The sequence below is a fragment of the Coptis chinensis genome, chromosome 3 (genome assembly GCF_015680905.1).
Source record: "Coptis chinensis isolate HL-2020 chromosome 3, ASM1568090v1, whole genome shotgun sequence".
NCBI lineage: Eukaryota > Viridiplantae > Streptophyta > Magnoliopsida > Ranunculales > Ranunculaceae > Coptis > Coptis chinensis.
Window position 1 is genome coordinate 96,551,767 of NC_141458.1, and position 19,798 is coordinate 96,571,564.

At 37.5% G+C, this 19,798-nt stretch overlaps 2 protein-coding genes across 2 annotated transcripts; both read left to right on the forward strand.

Annotated features, from left to right (window-relative positions):
- Positions 1-9,929: 9,929 nt before the first annotated feature.
- Positions 9,930-11,992, forward strand: LOC147511895 (transcription factor MYB36-like). Its single transcript, XM_086603494.1, has 3 exons — positions 9,930-10,279; positions 11,048-11,177; positions 11,296-11,992. Exons 1-3 carry the CDS (start codon positions 10,144-10,146, stop codon positions 11,888-11,890), a joined length of 861 nt encoding a protein of 286 aa, XP_086459620.1. The 5' UTR covers positions 9,930-10,143; the 3' UTR covers positions 11,891-11,992.
- Positions 11,993-18,636: 6,644 nt separating this feature from the next.
- Positions 18,637-19,263, forward strand: LOC147511896 (uncharacterized). Its single transcript, XM_086598599.1, has one exon. The coding sequence runs from the start codon at positions 18,637-18,639 to the stop codon at positions 19,261-19,263; it is 627 nt and encodes a 208-aa protein (XP_086454725.1).
- Positions 19,264-19,798: the final 535 nt, after the last annotated feature.

A 19,798-nucleotide genomic window follows, 5' to 3' on the forward strand; every position in this document is an offset into this window, starting at 1 on the left:
TTGCTAGTCGGCACCTGATTCCAATTATCAATGTCAAACACATTCAAATCATCTAGCATTAATTGCTTGGGAGCTCGAGTCCAGAAATATGATAAACAAAATACTATTTTACGAGTTTTTGACCGAGATTATTTTCCTATAACTCTATGACTTTTCCAAGTGCTACACTATTACTTTAATGAGATTGTGAATGGTGCTACACACGTGAAAATTTGTTATCTATTACTATACAGAAGAAACGTGGGAGCTACGCACCAAATTCTAAATGGGAGTAACTAATGCTTCATCATTTAAGTATACAATAACAATGCTCAAAAACCTAAATTCTAGATCTTATCTATCAAAACCAATCAATAAAAATAATAAATAATAAATAAATAAATAATTCTAGATTTTATCTAAAAAAAAATAGTGAAGGTTTTTTAAGATTTGGTAGTCTAATACTCTAATACGATTTTTTTAGTTTGAGCGAAATAGTGATTGAGGCCTTTCTAATTTAATTGGTTTTTTTTAGTGCAAAAAAAAAACAAACAAAAGGTTGGGGGGGGGTCCCAGCGGTTGATTCTTATGCCACTCTTAAGCTTGCATGTAAAATGCCTTTGGTTGGAAGTTGGAACGACTCGGCATAAACTCGTCGGATACCTTATAGGGTTGAGACGGGATTTTTTCCGTATGTTTTAGGACTGAATACCCAATATCCCAAATCTTTGTGTTGCATGGGTCTTTGGGATTCCATAATGACTGCCCCCACTAGACCAGAATACATTGTGTGTTAAGGACATTTTGTATCTCGTAGGACAACAAAATTACGTGAGAGGTCGCAGATGTTGGAGTTATCCCTCACATGAGGAGAGAAAACAGAGCTGGAGAGAAACGGGCTAATTCGCCGAAAATGTCGAGGATGAAAGGCGACTGACTTTCGGGTTCCAATAGAATAGGCGACCCGCTCCATAGAGGCTTAACCCGCCAATCCATCTCGATACATTGAAGCCACAAAAAGAGGGCGGCGCCAAGGCCAGTCTAATTTTTGTGGGCCTTGCTACAAGATTCGCCAAATTTGGTTTTGGAGATAAAAACCAAAATCAAGGTTTTTGGAAAACCTAACCTAACAAGTCGGGATGATTGGAATCCAAACTAAAACAAAGAGAGAGAACCTTTACGCAGATACAACCCTCAGAAAGAGATAAAGAGTGATCTAGTAAGGTGGAGACCGAAAAGGAGAGATTGTAATCTTCCTTCCCACTTTATTAAGAACCGGCTCTTGTGGAAGTAGGCATCATTGGCGAACCACGGTAAATCTTTGTGTTGTGGTTTGCTTTTACCGCTTTACATTATTATCCGTTGTTGTTAATAGTTGTTTAGCGAGTTGGGCATGTTAGTATAGGTTGTAGTTGATATTTAGATTTTGTTCGAGTTGAATTGTATTCAAATACAAGTTATCCGCGTAGTGGGGAATCGATTGGTATTGATATAATCCCCAACAAGTGGTATCGAGCCTTGGTTAGAATAGCCTGGGGTGTTATCCGAATCTTGGTCGGGAGGTGTTTGACCAAATTCCCGAGAAAGATTTGAGGTTAAATAACTTGTAGAGATGGACCATTCCGCGAAACACTTCGTATGATGAGTCCGAATAGGAAGAACTACACCATCCGGAAAGCCAAGATGGAAGACTTGCTATATCGCAAGGACTTGGCACTTCCCATTGAGAACGGAGGGAGTAAAACCGTAAAAGACCTCATGAGGCCGAAAGTGGAAAAAGCTTGACGTAAAAAAGCCGATCGATACATTCGACGGATGGATTGACGGCGTTGTCTTTCACCATGTGTCCCCGAGACTACGACCTTCACCTATGGAAGAAACTCAAGACCTTTATGAAAGGAAGTCGGGTGGAAACAAAGTACTAGTTGTTAAGAAGTTTGCGCGGAACCGCGAAGTATCAAGAAGGTTCTTCAATGTCCGAGCATCTTAATGAAGTACGTAATATCATCAATCGATGCATTTGATGAAGATCAATTTGGGAGACGGTTGAGGCTTTGTTTCTATTAGGCTCTCTACCCGAAAGTTGGGAGACATTAGCGGTTTTCTACATGGAGCGACCAAGGATGGAATTGTTACCATGGAGATGGCTACCACGCCTTTGTTGAATGAAGAGACTAGAAGGAGTGCAAGAAGCAGCTCCTCTCACTCGCAGGTCCTTTTCACGAGAAACGGGGAGAGGTCAAAACAGAAAACCATCTCGCTCTAGAGGTGATGACGTAAGTAAATCTAGGGGTGAAGCTAGAACTCCTAAGGCAGAGGCAATGTTACTATTGTTATGCCACCAAAGGCCACTTCAGATATGAGTGCGTAATTAATCAAGAGGGATGAGAAGAATAACCGCGGTACATGAAGACATGGTGCGAGGAACGGAAACACGGGCAGAGATACTACCGCACTAGTCGAAGACCTAGTGGGAATCGTCGGTCGATGGTGTGTGTTTGCCTTAGTACCTCATGTCGATACGAGTGGGTGATAGATACAGAGCATCCTATCACGCCACAATCGCGACGGGGATTCTTCACTACCTACACCGCATGCAGTGAATATGGTGAAGTGAGGATGGGTAACGATGGCGCCTCAAGATTATAGGCATTGGAGATGTTCATGTAGAAACCAATGTCGGCTACACCTTGACACTCAAGGATGTAAGACATGTCCCCGACATACGGTTAAACCTAATTTCGGCCGGAAATTAGATGACGATGGCTTTGTAAACTCGTTTGGTAACGGGGTATGGAACCGAAAGCAGGTTCCATTGTAGCAGCCGGAGGAAAGAAAACTTGCTCTCTTTACAAAACACAGGCTAGTTTGTGTAAAGCGTATTTAAATCGCGTAAGAAGAAGCTTCATCCGGAACCGTGGCACAAGAGACCGTCGGTCACACGGGCATAAAAGGGATGGAAGTTCTTGCCAAGCAAAAGGCCATGCCGCACATTAAAGGTACACATTTAAATACATGTACTCATTGTTTGATAGGAAAGCAACACAGGGTGTCTTTCCAAAGATTCTCGTCTCACAGAAAGGACACTGTCCTTGAACTAGTGCACACAGACTTATGTGGTCCTATGAGAGTAAAGTCCCACCAGGGAGCTTCGTACTTCTTGACATTCATTGATGATGCGTCAAGAAAGATATGGGCCTATAGTCCGAAGACCAAGGATGAAGTACTTGGCGTGTTTGAGAAATTCCACAAAGATGGTGGAAAGAGAGATCTGAAGTTATTAAAGTGTATTCGCCGGATAATGGGGGTGAGTACATTGGGCCATTTGAAGAGTATTGCCGTGAGTCATGGGATTCGGCATGAGCGCACCGTTCCCAAGACACCACAAATGAATGGAATAGCGAGAGAATGAACCGCACCATTGTAGAGAGGATGAGATGCATGCTATCTCACTCTAAGCTACCTAGAAACTACCGGGTAGAAGCAATGCGCTGTTGTGCATGTGATCAACCCAACGCCGGCAAAGCCTCCGAATAGTGATTATCCGCAGAGAGTATGGTCGGGCGTAGATGTTGATTATGGATACTTGAGGGTATTTGGGTGCGGGGCATTTGTACATATTCGAAGGATGAGAGATCCAAGCTTGATGACAAAGCCAAAAGGTGCATTTTTCTGGGTTATGGAGAGGAAAAGTTTGGTTACAAACTCTATGATCCGATTAACAAGAAGGTAATCCAAGTCGAGATGTTGTGTTCTTAGAAGACCAAACCATAGCAGACTTTGAGGAGGGTGAGAAGCTACAGGCCTTCACCAATGATCTTGTTGATTCGAGAACCGGTTCCCTCTTGTGGAACGCGTCGTAAGGCATTGAGAATGCCGAGAACCATGAGTTTGAAGCTCATGATGAGAATCCTATTGCTCATGATGGGATAGAACCTATTGGTATAGAAGATGCGGATGAGATGCATGAACCACCACCGAGCAAGCAGAAGTGCAACCTCCCCGAGGCACCGATGGGGCAAGGAGGTCCGACAGAGGGAGACTAGCTTCAACCGGTATCCACCACATAATGCGTGCGTGCTACTATCGGATGGTGGAGAACCTATGTACTATCAAGAGGCACTTGAAGGTACGCACAAAGAAAAGTGGTTGAAGGCCATGCATGACGAGATGGATTCTTTGCATAAGAATCACACTTATGAAGTTAGTTGAGAAACCCACGGGGGAAAAGTTCTCAAGAATAAGTGGATATACAAAGTCAAGCATGAGGAGAACAATCCTCACCCAAGGCACAAAGCTTCGCCTTTGTTGTGAAGGGATTCGGGTCAAAGGAAAGGGATTGACTTTGATGAGATTTTCTCTCTCGTAGTGAAGATGACTTCTATCCGGGGTGGTATTGGGTATGACCGCAAGTATGAACCTAGAGGTTGAGCAGCTAGATGTTAAGACAGCTTTTCTTCATGGAGACCTTGAAGAAGATGTCTACATGGACCACCCGCAGGGGTTTGAGGTCAAAGGCAAGGAGCACCTAGTATGCAAGCCGATAAAAGAGCTTGTATGGGTTGAAGCAAGCACCGAGACAAAGGGTACATAAAGTTTGATTCCTTTATGGCGGCGAAAAAGGATACAAGAAGTCCGCTTCCGATCATTGTGTGTTTGTTCGAGATTTCCGGATGGGGATTTCATTGTCTATTGTATGTGGATGATATGTTGATAGTTGGCCCAAACATCAACAAGATATCCAAGCTAAAGAAAGACTTGAGTAAGTCCTTTGAGATGAAGGATTTGGGTCAAGCAAAGCAGATACTTGGGATGCGGATCACTTCGTGACGAAAGAGTGGGAAGTTGTGGCTTTCAAGAAAGTTACATTGAGAAGGTGTTGAAGAGATTCAACATGGATCAAGCCGGCCGAAACCGTCCGGTTAATAAAACGGTGGCCGCATTCCGCATGACCAAAGAGATGTGTCCTAAGGGTGAGCATGAGCAGAGTCAGATGGAAAAGATTCCTTATGCATCCGCAGTGGGCAGTTTGATGTATGCCATGGTGTGTACTAGACCGGATATTGCTTTCGCCGTTGGGGTTGTAAGCAGATTTCTGTCAAATCCGGGTAAAGAACATTGGGAAGGTGTTAAGTGGATATTGAGATATCTCAAAGGCACTTCCAAATCATGTTTGTGCTTTGGTGGAAGTAAGCCCTTACTTGAAGGCTACACTGATGCAGACATGGCAGGTGATGTTGACTCGATGAAGTCCACCTCCGGTTATCTGGTTACTTTTGCAGGGGGAGCAGTTTCTTGGCAATCTAAGTTGCAAAAGTGTGTTGCCCTCTCCACTACAGAAGCCGAGTATATTGCAGCCACTGAGTGTTGCAAAGAGTTGCTATGGATGAAGAGGTTCTTCGACGAACTAGGGCTAAAGCGTAAAACAGCTTTGTAGTTCTATGTGACGGTCGAGGCGCCATCCACTTGAGCAAGAATCCGAAGTTTTCATTCTAGATCCAAGCACATACACGCGCGTTATCATTGGATTAGAGAAGTACTTTCAAGACAAGCATTTGTGTATCGAGAAGATCCATACCGACAAGAACGGGTCGGATATGATGACCAAAGTCCCTTACCGAAAGGTAAGTTTGATGTTTGTTGTGCTATTGCGGAATGGCAAAGACACTCCTCCCCGCTGATTTGGCAATTGCATGGAGGTATCCCCTCACCGCTCGGGAGGGGAGATTGTTGAGTTATCCCTCACATGAGGAGAGAAAACAGAGCCGGAGAGAAACGGGCTTAATTCGGGCGTTGAAATGTCGAAAGCGCCAGATGGATGACTCGCGACTTCGTGGTTCCATAGAATAGGCGACCAGCGCTTCATAGAGGCGACCAGCCAGCCGATCTCGATACATTGAAGGCCAAGGCCAAAGAGGGCGCTGGCCAAGGCCAGTCTAATTTTCGTGGGACTTGCTACAAGATTCGCTTGAAATTTGGTTTTTGGAGATAAAACCAAAATCAAGGTTTTGGAAAACCTAACCTAACAAGTCAGAAGGATTGGAATCCAGACTAAAACAAAGAGAGAGAACCTTTACAGAGATACAACCCTGTAAAGAGATAAGAGTGATCTAGTAAGGTGAGAGAGAAAAGGAGAGATTGTAATCTTCCTTCCCACTTTATTAAGAACCGGCTCTTGTGGAAGTAGGCATCATTGGCGAACCACGGTAAATCTTTTGTGTTGTGGTTTTGCTTTTACCGCTTTTACATTATTATCTGTTGTTAATAGTTGTTTAGCGAGTTGGGCATGTTAGTATAGGTTGTAGTTGATATTTAGATTTTGTCTGGAGTTGAATTGTGTTCAAATACAAGTTATCTGTGTAGTGGGGGAATCGATTGGTATTGATATAATCCCCAACAGCAGACTCATAGTCGTATATTTCATAAGAAGCATTTCATAATTCCTGTAAGTTGTTATTTGTTAATATCTTGAGTTGAAGGTGAGATTGAGTATTGTTGAAGTATTTGAAGTATGAAGGTGTGCGCCCTTTATTTGCTCTCTTTACATGAGGGGCTCTACATATTGTTGACGTAAGTCAAATCCCACATTTCTATAAGTGAGGACTATTAGTTTGGTATGTCAAACTGAATCGTATTTAGTCTTTTAATTTCTATTCTCATGTATTGAGTACTTTAACACTCAAGATAGGTTAAGTATATATATGAAACTCTGGGTAGAGTATGCTAACTCTCTAACCCTATTATTCTAGTCTCTATTCTTCTTCTTACTGATTTTCCTATTACAACAATGTCACAACTCTTCTAATATCACCACTAATATGGTATCGAGCATCATGTTCAAATCTAAGTTTAATAGTATGTTAGGAGAGATATCCCCAAAATCAATTACAAGGCAAAAAATCAATTCTTTTTCAGTTTTAAATTATTCAAGTTTCAATCTTTCTCATAAAAAGAAACTAACAAAGTTTGAAGTTCTTCTGTCTCAATTCATAGGCATGCACCCATACTTTTGTCCTCAATCATAGGCGCTCGCCCATCTGTATTAAATAGTACGTTTCTGTTGGTGTTTACTAATATATTCTTCTCTTTCTTTGGATGAACTCTTTTTGGAAGCTCTTTGGTTAACAAAGCTCAAGCTTATTTGTCTTTTATTATTTTTGGTGGTATTGTTTATTTGAGTTGGAGATTTTCTTTTCCGACGAGCAGATCTGATTCTATTCTTTTTATGCTATTGGGTTCACTGTTCACGACACTATTCACCGTACTGTTTGCGGCACTATTCACAATACTGTTCACTATAACTATTCACATGCACTATTCACTACCACTGTTTGCAACACTATTCACAGTTACTGTTCACTGTACTGTTCACCGCTGGTTTGCTAATATGTACTGTATTGTTCACTGATACACTCTATTTGAAAGCTCTTTGGCTAAAAAGCTCATGTTTTTCACGACTTGTTCATGTATGTCTCCACATTCGAGTGTTTGTTAAAAATTCCCAACTATGCTTTAATTTATGGTAGTTTTCCACTTCCTCTGAGTATCTCTTGCTTTGTTTTTCGGTGTTTGTTAATTCTTATAAGTTATGAGAATATGGCTATTGGTGAATACAATATTGTTCTTTGACGTGGGCATTGCATTGGTTGATCTTTAGTTGTATAAATTCATATTTGCCTCATTTTTTATAAAGTGGGTATTGGTTGGTTGTATCACTTTAGTGATGGTCAGTCTGTTTATTGCGTTGGTATTTGGTTTTCTCTATTTCAAGTTCAAGTCGGAATAGACAAGCTTTTGTATGTTCCAACTCCGCCTTGTATATTCCAACTTGAGGGGGAGAATATGGAGATATGAGGACATTGAGTAATATATGAGGCAAGGAGAATATGGAGACGTATGTGTACTCATGTCTTCATATTCCATCATGTCTTGGAGTACTCATGCACTTCCTGAGGGTGTGCACCCCTTTTACATCTCAACAATATGAGCAATGACATCCCCACTATTCAGCACTCATCAGTATCCATGTAGTAGTCATGCCTACACTGCACTCATATTTCGGTGTAGCAAACAAGCCTAAACTGTACTCATTAGTATTCAGATAGCAGTCAAGCCTAAATTGCACTTTTTAGTATTCAGTAGTCAAGCTTAAACTGCACTATTCAGTATTCAAGTAGCAGTCACGCTTAAACTGCACTCATGTTTCAGTATTCAGGAGTACCCAGAACAGTATTTTGTTGACTTCAACAGTGATATTGATAGTCGCAGCCAAGAAGCACACATCAAATCAATGTTATTGTTTGCAATTTGTATTGTGACAGCCATAACAACAAATGGAATGATCGAGTAACAATCAAGCAGTGCGCCACTAAACATGTGTTATGGTTACCGTTTGTGACTGTGGTACAACTTCAGTATTCAGGTTAGGCCATTGCCTAAATCTAATTTCACTTTCCAGAACGTCTCAACAATTGTTCAAGTTCTTCAACTACAGACAGTTCTATGCGAAATGGGGAGCAATATTTTTATCTTTATTTATGGCATCCAAGTTGTAATATGCATAGTTTGCATAATTACAGCTTGAGAGGGAGTGTTGAAGTATTTGAAGTATGAGGGCGTGCACCCCTTATTTGCTCCTTAGATAAGGGCGGACACCCCTTATATATTGTTGACACATGTAAAGTCCCACGTTTTTATAAGTATGGACTATCAGTTTGGCATACCAAACTGAACCGTATTTAGTCTTTTCTATTATCATGTATTGGGTACCTTAACACCCAATGTATGGTTAAGTATATATATGAAACTCTGGGTAGAGTATGATAACTTTCTAACCCTATTATTCTAGTCGGCTTCCACTTTTCTCCATTTTTCTTCTTACTGTTTTTCCTATTAAAACAATGTCACAACTCTCCTAGTATCATCACTAACAAATATCATCGTAGAAAGAATTGCTGACTTGTTGCACATAACAAATTTTATCTTCATTTGTGCATATCTACATTTTTGCTAACTTAACTGTATTTATACTCTTTTACATGGTGTTTACCAAGTTGCATCACTAGAAATTGAGTGGAACTTTTGTTTTACCAGTCTTAGACTAATTCTCAGTTAATTGTAACGGCTAGCGTGGTCCTTCGCACAAGGATGACATGCACAAATCAAGAAATGGTCATTTTTCTTCTTGTTAAGATAATTCCACAACAAATGCGTGTCTTCTCTTTTTGGACACTGCACTATTGTTCTGAATATCAAATCTTATGCCATTTTTCTGTATTACCTCATGATTAGGTGCTGATGGACCAGTTCATTGAGAAATATTGCCATGACTTATGTCAGGGTCTCTGGCTAAGCCTTGAAAATTTACCAGGCTATATCCAGACCAGCGCATCAACGCGCTTACTCAACATGACAATAGATTACTTCTTACAGCAAAAATTGAACCAAAGTATGTAGTAATTACTGTTGTATGCTCAAAATCTAAATTGCATTGAGTAATATAGAATATCAAAGTTGTTACCATACACCTGAGTACAAAATGCGCCGACGCCATTACCCACTCACTAATTAAAAGAGACTACGATGTATTAGCTACGCGTCTGTTATAATCTTTAGAGACAAATTCATTCAGTAAAAGAGAATGCGATGTATGAGGCTACGAGCAGCGTGTTTCTAATAATCTATAGGCAAAAAATCATATTATAAAACTCACCATCCTATCAATTTGACTCTTGTTTGTCTTGACAATATCAAATACTAAACTTCTCCACATCGTTAACTTAATGGTTAAAAAAACTGAACAAAATTCAATTAAGGTGACATCCCCATGAGTTTTTTAATGCCGCCAAGGCTAGTAGCAGCCCTTATACTAGGTTAGATTATTTTCGAAGAACTACAGGGACAAACTCTTTTTTTCTGTTAATAACTTAATTTCATAGAAAACGTTGACTGAGTAGTCTGGCTTCACCAATAGGGAAAAATAAAGGTTATACGTACATGTAAGACTAGTCAGAGTTGCTCTCGTCTTTAAAACTACAAAAAAGGCCCATTTAGTTCTAAAGTACTTCAGTTCACTTTAGCTCTAAAGTCTAAAAAGCTGAATTTATTTTCTTTTGGTTTTTGGAGTTTTGAGGTGTGTTTTTTACTTTTTTGTGTGTGTTTGAGATGGGAAGAGCACCTTGTTGTGACAAAGCTAATGTCAAAAGAGGACCATGGTCTCCTGAAGAAGATTTTGCACTCAAGAACTATGTTGAAAGACATGGAACTGGTGGAAATTGGATTTCCTTACCACAAAAAGCAGGTGAGTTTTCCAAGTTTCTTAGACAGTTAATTATTTGGTGGAAACCCATTTCAGTACTCTCTTCATTTCTCACTTTTTGAACAATAAAATGCTAGTTTTTCTTCTCTTCTGTGGTTTTTACTTGAAGAAAAATGGAAGTAGAGTTTCTGTTAATCAGGCAAGGAATTTGTCCAAAGCCCGAACAAATGTGTATGAAACTTCTTGAGCTAGAAAGTATGGAAGTAGATTTCTGGTATATGAAACTTCATGAGCAAGAAATTGTTATGGAAGGTGATTTCTAAAATGAAACTTCATGACCAAGAAATTTTTATTAGTCCATTTCTGCTCTATCCATTTTCCATACGATTGGTTTATACTCTATAATCTATACCCCCGAACTCTTTGTTGTACACTCCTTTTCTCTGCACACAAGCGTTGTGCGGTTTTAAATTCTAGATTTTTAGGAGGAGGACTAGTTCAGTTTTTCAGTCAACAACTGTTTCTTGTTTTCCCTATTTGGTAGCTGTAACAATGCACACAGAGAAAAGCTGATTTTTCTTTCACTATGTTTATTTATATTTTCTTCAATGCCCAATGTCTTGGTTTCACGTTTGTCATTCAGTTAACAGTGAATTGGGACTTTCGTATTTTTCATCCAATTATATTAGCAACTTGATCTTCTTCAAGTTAATTATGGTGCTTATATCTTTCGGTTCAAAATTCTCTCAAGTACATATATGTTGTTTCCTATAATACAAATTTAGCTAATCAAAGTTCTCCATTTATCAGGCCTGAAGCGGTGCGGTAAGAGCTGTCGTTTAAGATGGCTTAATTACCTTAGACCAGACATCAAACATGGAGGTTTTACTGAGGAAGAAGATAATGTTATTTGTAGTCTTTACAAAAACATAGGGAGCAGGCAAGTTCATTTCAATTTTCCTGTTTTTTTTTTTTTTAGTACTATCGATCTTTACTCTTGGCATTGAAAATGTATAATTTTGCTGATTTTATTCTGTATTGTTGTTTATTTTGATCAGATGGTCAGTCATAGCATCTCAGTTGCAAGGAAGAACAGATAATGATGTAAAGAACTATTGGAACACCAAACTAAAGAAAAAGATCTTGGCTGGAAAAATCACCCTCAATGGCGAAAAAATGCTTACTAGTAACAACCATTTGCAGCCTAGTTCTTCATCATCTCTAGCCATGCACAATGCATCTCAAAATGATAACAAATGCTTCTCCAGTTACCTCATTCAGAATTCCACTACAGTGCCAATGTCCATGAATGTTAATGTGGGCTCTTCTAGACTACTTCCTAACTCAGTTAAATTAACTTTTCCTGGACTAGTTGATTCACCCGAATTCAGCGTAGCTTCAGCTAACAATCCCAATGTTTCATCATCATCATCATCAGATGTTCCTAGCCTTCCAATTCCATTAGCAGTTCCTTTGGACAACAATTATAGCTCGTGGTGGTCCGGTAATGGAAGCGATGAAGATGACAGATTTTTATGGAGTTTGGATTTGGTTCTTCCTATGATCTTTTCAATGGCTTTTGTTTTCAAGAAAGAACCAGTGGTGCAGCTGCTCCAAGCCTTGCTAATTATCCTATTTTTGAGAATTTCTTAGCTAATAGTTCTGATACTAAGCCACAAGGATTGTACCAAAGCATTACAAACTAAAAGTTAGACATTAAGCAGAAAGGAATGAAAAGTGGCATTATTTCATAAAGGTGTATGTTTTAGTATATCTTGGTTTATAACTACGTAATTAGAAGTTTAGAACTGTGTAAAAAAATCAGTAAAAAGAAATATAATAGTGTTCAGATTTTACAGGCTTCAATTTGAGTATTATTAATCGTATTATGGACTTGTCGACTTGTCGTCAATGAGGTCTTATGATATGGCCAAGTTTCCAATAGGGTGAAATGTTCGATCATGAATGTGGCGAAGTGTGTGAGATCAGCAAGTTTACTTGTTTCTGGCTGGTCAGTCACAGAATTTGCATGTGGTGGCCAATTCAAAGCTGAGGAAAACATCCCTGTCAGACTCATAACCATAAAAGATTCTCCTATTATTATACATTCTACGTATTTTTTTTCTTACATCTGCATGTTTGAAACTTTCAATATACTTGCTCTGGTTTTCTTTGAACCTTCACTCTAACGGTCTTCTTCAGTCTCGTGAAAATCTTTTCACGACTTCAACTATAAACATATCATTACTCCCTGACTCCCTGAGTAATTGGGTAAATCCAGTGTATAGCTGCATACCGTGTCGCAATTGGCTTCAAATTATTTATGTAAATTACCTGGAGTGCACCTTGTTGCCCACATGTAACTCGAGATATTCCAAATAATTTGGATGCCAAATCCACAATTATTTTAATTGATCCCCTGATTTAGGTAACATGTTTGCAATAAGATATAAGTATAAACATTTTTTTGCTGCAGGAATGATGCATACAGTATTACGTACAGTAGTAATATATATATATTTATATAAACGATAATAGGTATAATTGTAACTTTGTAAGAGCATCATCAATGCGTTGTTATAATTGCTTGTGACACGTCAGCATTTTTCAGTGATACAAATTGCCAAATCAAAGTTAAGTACATTGCAAAAATTGTTAAATTTGATTTCGTTTTCTGAACAACAAAACTTATCCCATGCCACAAGGTCAACGGACCTAAATATATCCGTTCATAAAAAGTTATGGACCGCAAAATTTTGGGACGGGGCAACTTGTCCATGCGGCTCATTTATATTTTTCTCACAAATTTGGTTTGGAATTTGACAATTGTTAGAATATAAATCGTGTTTTGACAGCGCACGTTGGGCGTAAAAATTGCCAAAATCATTTCCATCTGTCACATTATAAATGGATATCTCAACGCGTTGATGATGCTCTAAGTACATAGATTATGATTGAAACTGAAATTGCATTTCTAGACCCTATTTGATACATACTCCAAAATTTACTGGTAATTATTCTGTTGTTTTTCGGATAATAATTAGTACCGCTAGAAGAAAGATTAAAGAAGAACTACTGGTAGTAATCGTTTTCCTTCTTTCTTTTTGGATAAAAATCTCTTTTTTCATATTAATGAATTCAAATAAACTCTGTTGGCTGATATTTTAATGATGATCAACGTCCTTCTCTTCGAATTAAATTTACTATGCTGCGCTAATGTTTTCTAATATCCTGGCTACAAGATTCAATTTATTGCCTAACCAGGTGTTAAACCCCCTCTGAACATAGTGTGCCTATGTAATTGATTTGTGATAAATATATTGTCTATTTTAAATTATAGGGACTCTTTCAAAGGTACGGTTACCATCTCTGACTAAGATTATTGAAGTTAATTGGGAGAAGAACATTAGTAGTAACTAATAGAAGCATTCTTAGTAATAGCAAAACCAGTTCTGTGTTAAATCAACTACATACTATGTCGTCCAAGTCTAGTGCGCATTTTTCTCTAAAAGACATAATTATGCAATGTTTTAACTTTCAACATATAAAATTCTACATAGAATAATAAGAATTATATAAATGAGATGTAACAATGTACAGTAGTGTTGTAGACTTCTTTATAGTTAGTGAGACCTTCATTTCACGCATTTAAATATTTCTGTGGCATGAACTCTCGTCAAGTTTGGTAACCTGGCCTATAATTATCAAGCATTAACATGGTGTAGTTAATTTTGTATTCTTCCGGCCATCTTGTTTTGGTTATATGTGTTGCCTACCATTATGATTTCGGCCGGGTTAGGATTAGACTTGCTCTAAATGAAGAAGCTCTAATTAAGGGACCCTTCAAAGCCGGCCTACTTATGTTCGCTTTAATGTCTACATATTGGTTATTGGTGGCTTTACTTGCAAATGAATATTCCTTTGTCATGTGTGTATGAAGAAGAATATAGCGTGTTGAACTAAGAACTTTGCATATGGTTTAGCAGTTTAATAGTTAGCTTGATTAGATATAGATATCTGTATGAATGACAATCTATAAACCCCAAGTATTGAATATGTGGGATATATATTTTTTTCGATAAACACCACTCCATATATATAAATTGCAGCATAAAAAGATTGTTTACAACAAGGCAGCAGACAGACTACTAGGAGCTTGGCTCCATGCTCTTCTCTTGAGAATACGTGGAATATACTCACTTGGCGACTTGGCTTGGTCACGTTGATTTAAATAAATCATTTACTGTAGAACTGCACATATATACTCTAATGAATTGAAGCCTAGCTAGAAATAAACACTGTACATAAGACTATGATTCAATGAAGAAAATAACAGTGTTGTTGTAGTAGTCAACTAATTGTTTGGGCAAATTAGTCTAACACTCTAACTAATTAAGCCAACGACATCGAGTTAAATATTCTCATTAGACTTGACTGTTTCGATTAGTCTAGTAAATAGTAATACGGTACGTGTGCGGTGTGCCATGCAAAAATCCATATTTTACAAGCTAAGTTTTCCACCAGATGATCGATGGACGACCACGTCCCACTTAAGTCGTATATGAACACATCAAAGATTAAGTTAAAGAACATCCTTACATAAACGCCAAGATATAGCCACAACTGAATAAGCATCCAGCTAATTAACAACACATGTTTACTACTTAGGGGTCGTTTGTTTTTCTGAGCCTATGAATCTTTGAATCTTTGAATCTTTGCTGGCTCCTCCTCAAATGCTAAAATGCTGATTCTTTGAATTCTAAAAAACATGTTTGTTTTACGTTAGAATAACCCCGGCTCAAGGTTTGAATATAAATCATTCGACAATTTTACTCATGCTATCTATTTTAAACACTAACTTGATTTCTTGTTAAACAAAATATATATTATATTTGAGGAGAAGAGATGGATTATCAAAAAAAAATGATAAATAAATTTATTTAAAATATGCTTTCACAAATATATTTTAACGGTTTATTTTCATATTTTGTTTATTTTCGATATATATATATATATATATATATATATATATATATATATATATGTAATTCTATTTTTAACAAAGTCGATATTATTCACAAAAAAAAAAAAAAACCCCGGCCAACGCCAACATCAAATTTTGAAAGAACCTATTTTTGAAGTTATAAAAGTTAAGGTAGGAAAGTAGATGGGTTCTTAAGATTGGGTTCTTAGAAAGGCGAAGAAGAGACTTTTTTTTGTTTAAGTATTAGAATTCAAAGATTCGAGAAGAAATTTTGGTCTTTGAATCTTTGAATCTTAAAAAACCACTTAATCTTTAAACTACTTAAAAAAAACAAACAAGTTTTGAACCTCTGAATGCTTAAAACTTAAGTTTAAGAGGCTCTCAATGCTGAATTCAAAAAAAACAAACAACCCCTTAGTTTACTGATTTATAGTAGAATATATACTTAAGTTTAATTAACTAATTTCAAAGTCAAGATGTGAAAGGCTTCCATAGCATATTATCGCCCTTGTAAGAAGCTAACTAACTACTTAAAATGTCACTTATTTCCCTTATATCTTTGCTAGAAACCAAAGCTAGTTACAAGTCAACATCGGATTAAAGATATTTTAATGCGACCAATGCGATGGCTCAACGTCCAAAACTTAGTCCTTATCCATCTGAAAAAACAATCAACTTGTCAAATTTCATTCGTAAGTCATAGTGACAAGAAATATCAATTCATATATCTTAGGGTAAGTCTAATGGTGCGGCAAAACACCAAATTTCACGTAAAATGTGATCTAATAGTACGTTAAACGTTATACCCCCAACGCTATCTTTATAAATTTCTCTATTTATGCAGTCACTTTTAACGCGATAGCGTATGCTCTGTACGCCATAGCCAGTGGCGGCCAGCCAAAAAAAAACCAAATAACTCTACACGCATAGCCACTGGCGGTTAGAAATTTATTTTCATTTTGAAATAACTCTACATGCCACTCCCACTGGCGGTTAGAATTCAATCAATATTTCCACCCGCCACTCCCACTGGCGGTTAGCATTGAATTCTCTATTTTTTTGTTTTTTTAATAACTTAATTTATGCAATTACCATTCTATCCTACCCTTTTAAATTTTTTTGATTTAGTTCTATTTCTTTGTTATAATTTCAATTTTAAGATTAAATTTATTCCGATTTGCAGCAACTTAATTAATTATTTAAATAAAATATTTATTGAAAATAAAAAAAACAACAAATTAAAAGGAAATGCATTAAAAATGAATGTACGAAACATTTAAAATTCTTAATCAAATTAATCAATCGCTTTCTTCGTATTTTTCAAAGTGCAAATTTCTTGAAGGAGTCCGTGCATTGCGAAGAATTTGATTTTTCAAAATTTGTTTCTTTGCGTTTTTGTACCATTTTTTCCTTGAGGTATCATAATCGATGTATTTGTGCTCATGATCTCCTTTTCCCATGCCAATGTCTCACGGAATTCTTTTTTTTCTGCAAGTTTAATCCTTGAAGGATTAGACGCTTCACTTTCATAGAATTTTTTCCCACGGTCAGTTGCTGCTTCAATGGCCTCCATTGCCCGTTGAGATTGTCGCATTAATTCTTTGAGAAAAGTTTCGTTTTCACTGTCAACTTTTTTTTTTTTGTTTTGATTTGTCTCTTCCACAATCCGGTCTTTTTGATGAACCAGGTCTTTGCATTTCAGAATCAGGTGTTCCCCCCATGCCATCTTGTTTGTTTAATGGAGCTGGAGACCCATTATGAAAATTAGTTTGAGAGAAACCAAGTGTAGTTGGAATTGAATGGCTACCATTTTTGTAGTCTTTCAAAATAAACCACGATGATCAAATTTGAAGGGTTTATTATCCAAGACCTCGGTGACATATAACTTCCTTGCTTGCTCCATCGTAAAAAGAAAAAAAAAAAAAATATTAGTTTGAGTTTAATCAATTATATTCTAGCTATATATATATATATATATATATATATATATATATATCTTACAATGTCCATTTCGTTAGTTCCTGATCTGTTCATATCTTCGGCTTGATTCAAACATCCACGAAATAAAGTAACTGCTTTATTTATAAGTTGCCAGCTACTTGTAACACTTCTCATAGTTCGTGCCTCTGTAAAACCCCGTATCATCCTCTGATTCTCAAATTGTTCTTTAATTTTATCCCACAATATGTTGCCTGATTGATTTGTTCGGTAATTGGATCAATTGAATTATCCAACCATGCTTGGCATAATATTGTGTCTTCATCAACGCTAAATGATGATCCCCTGCTTGACATTGTTACTGAAAGAGAGAGAGAGATGAAGACAGTATTATTGATAAGACAAAAATAAAATATTACTGATGTTTGCGGGAATGTGCATTTTAGAGAGGAAAAGACAGTCTTTTTATAGGATCAGATTGAATTATTGAATTTTATTTTCTTGTGGTGTGTACACTATTGATTAGGGTCATTGGGTTGTGGGCAAGATTGTAATGAATTATGTAAGAAATTATTGGGGTGTGTGCAAGATTGAAATGAATCATGCATGCATGGAATCTATTTATCAGTGTGTGCAAGATAAAGAATTGTGTTAAGAAATGCATAGAATCTATCTAGAGTAATGCGATGTTGCATGTGTACTCTCGCCCCCACCACCAATATATAACATAACTCTCCGTAAGAAATTAAACCAATTTGCTATCACACACAACTTTTAATATTTGCAATTTTTATTCCATAATTTATTTACTAGAAAAATGAATTCTGATAGTGATAATGATTATGATTCTGATTCCCAGAGAAGACGACGTATTGAAAGACACTTCATGCATGAACAAGAAGTGTTGACAGCAGCTGCACTCGCAATTCAAATGAATCTTGTTACAACAGCTCATATCATTGAAAACTCTAATCAACCAACTCTCCATATTGGGTCTGTCCCAGGACGCGCTTATAGGAACCGTAATAGGGCAACGGGAAATGCTCTCTTAAAGGCCAATTATTTCGGTGTCAATCCCACATATGATGAAGTTTTATTTTCGAATGAGAATGGCGAGCAAATACCTATTCTCGAGGATTAGGATTGGTTTTAAGGAACATAGTGATTTTGGATGAAGAAATATGATGCAGCCAATAAACCGGTTTGTCGTCACGCGGCAAAATAATGTGTGCGTTCCAAATGCTAGCAAACGGAAGCCCGGTGATTCAATGGATCGGTATTTTTAGATTAGCAAATCAACAACACTCTCTTTTGTTAAAATGTTTTGCAAACATGTGGTGGAGAGATTTGGTGCACAATATCTAGATCCCCAAATGAAGAAGACATTGTCAGATTACTCCGTATTGCTGAGTTAAGAGGTTTTCCTGGCATGCTTGGCAGTCTAGACTGTATGCATTGGACGTGGCAAGCATGTCCAATGGAATGGGCAGGACAGTATACTAGACGACATGGATCAACAACTCTTGTACTCGAGGCAGTTGCTTCTTTCGACATGTGGATATGGCATGCTTACTTCGGTTTACCAGGTACTAATAATGATGTTAATGTTTTGTGGCGCTCTAATCTTTTTCACAGACTAGCATTAGGTTTAACCCCTCCGGAAAACTATTCTCTCATGGGTAAGGACTATACTGTCGGTTATTACTTGGCTGACGGTATACATCCTCAGTTGTCTACACTAGTGAAGGCGAAAAGGAATCCTAAATCAAGAAGAGATAAATTGTTTACGCTGATGCAAGAATCTTATAGAAAAGACGTTGAACGAGCATTTGGGGTTCTTCAATCTCGTTTTGCAATTGTTAGAGGCAAAGTTCGCTTGTGGGACAAAGATGTGCTCCATGATATTATGTCGGCATGCATTATTTTGCATAACATGATTGTTGAGGAAGAACGACATAACTATTTGAACGCTTACGTTTATGGAGACTCTGAACCTATTATTAACCATGATTACTTTGAAAATCCTAATATAGTAGAAATTGTTCCCCGAAACCCCAATTCAGTTGAATTCGGCAGAGTCTTACCTTGTGGCATATGTGCATAATAGGCACGAGCATGTGGAATTAGAGCAGCGTCGATTAACCATTTATGGGAATGGCGTGATCAGAATTAAGATGTTTTTATGTCGTGCATTTCTTATATGTTTCCAGTGTACGTTTACTCGTGCATTTATGGGAATGGTAGTCTTTTTATGTCGTGCATTTCAAGTGCCTGCTCCATTCAATTGCTTGGAGTAGGCACTTGAATTCGGCTTCTTCTGCACTACATGCTTCATTGCTTTATGTTCGTGCAGCCAAGTAGAGACCATTAGAATCTCGTAACACATAACAGTAGGCAAAATTGTGTCCAAATTTCCCTCTAAATAGGCCAGCTTTGTGGTGGATAATGATCAAGCCTCAGTTGCCAAGGATGTGCGACTCTGAGATCTCCTTGACAAAGATGACAATTATTCTCTCATTCAGATGTGGAACTTGACTTTTTCTTCGAGCAACTTCTTTTGCATATTCGATTACTTTGTCACTCATTTTCTATCAAAGATAACAAAATGTATCATTTAAAGTCATAGTCAAGGGGGAAGT

What these genes read in the sequence shown, in the direction of transcription:
- LOC147511895 (XM_086603494.1), top strand. Translation starts at nt 10,144, where the DNA reads ATGGGAAGAGCACCTTGTTGTGACAAAGCTAATGTCAAAAGAGGACCA. An exon ending in TTCCTTACCACAAAAAGCAG is followed by an intron (nt 10,280 to 11,047) that starts GTGAGTTTTCCA and finishes TCCATTTATCAG; the next exon opens with GCCTGAAGCGGTGCGGTAAG. An exon ending in TACAAAAACATAGGGAGCAG is followed by an intron (nt 11,178 to 11,295) that starts GCAAGTTCATTT and finishes TATTTTGATCAG; the next exon opens with ATGGTCAGTCATAGCATCTC.
- LOC147511896 (XM_086598599.1), top strand. Translation starts at nt 18,637, where the DNA reads ATGGAATGGGCAGGACAGTATACTAGACGACATGGATCAACAACTCTT.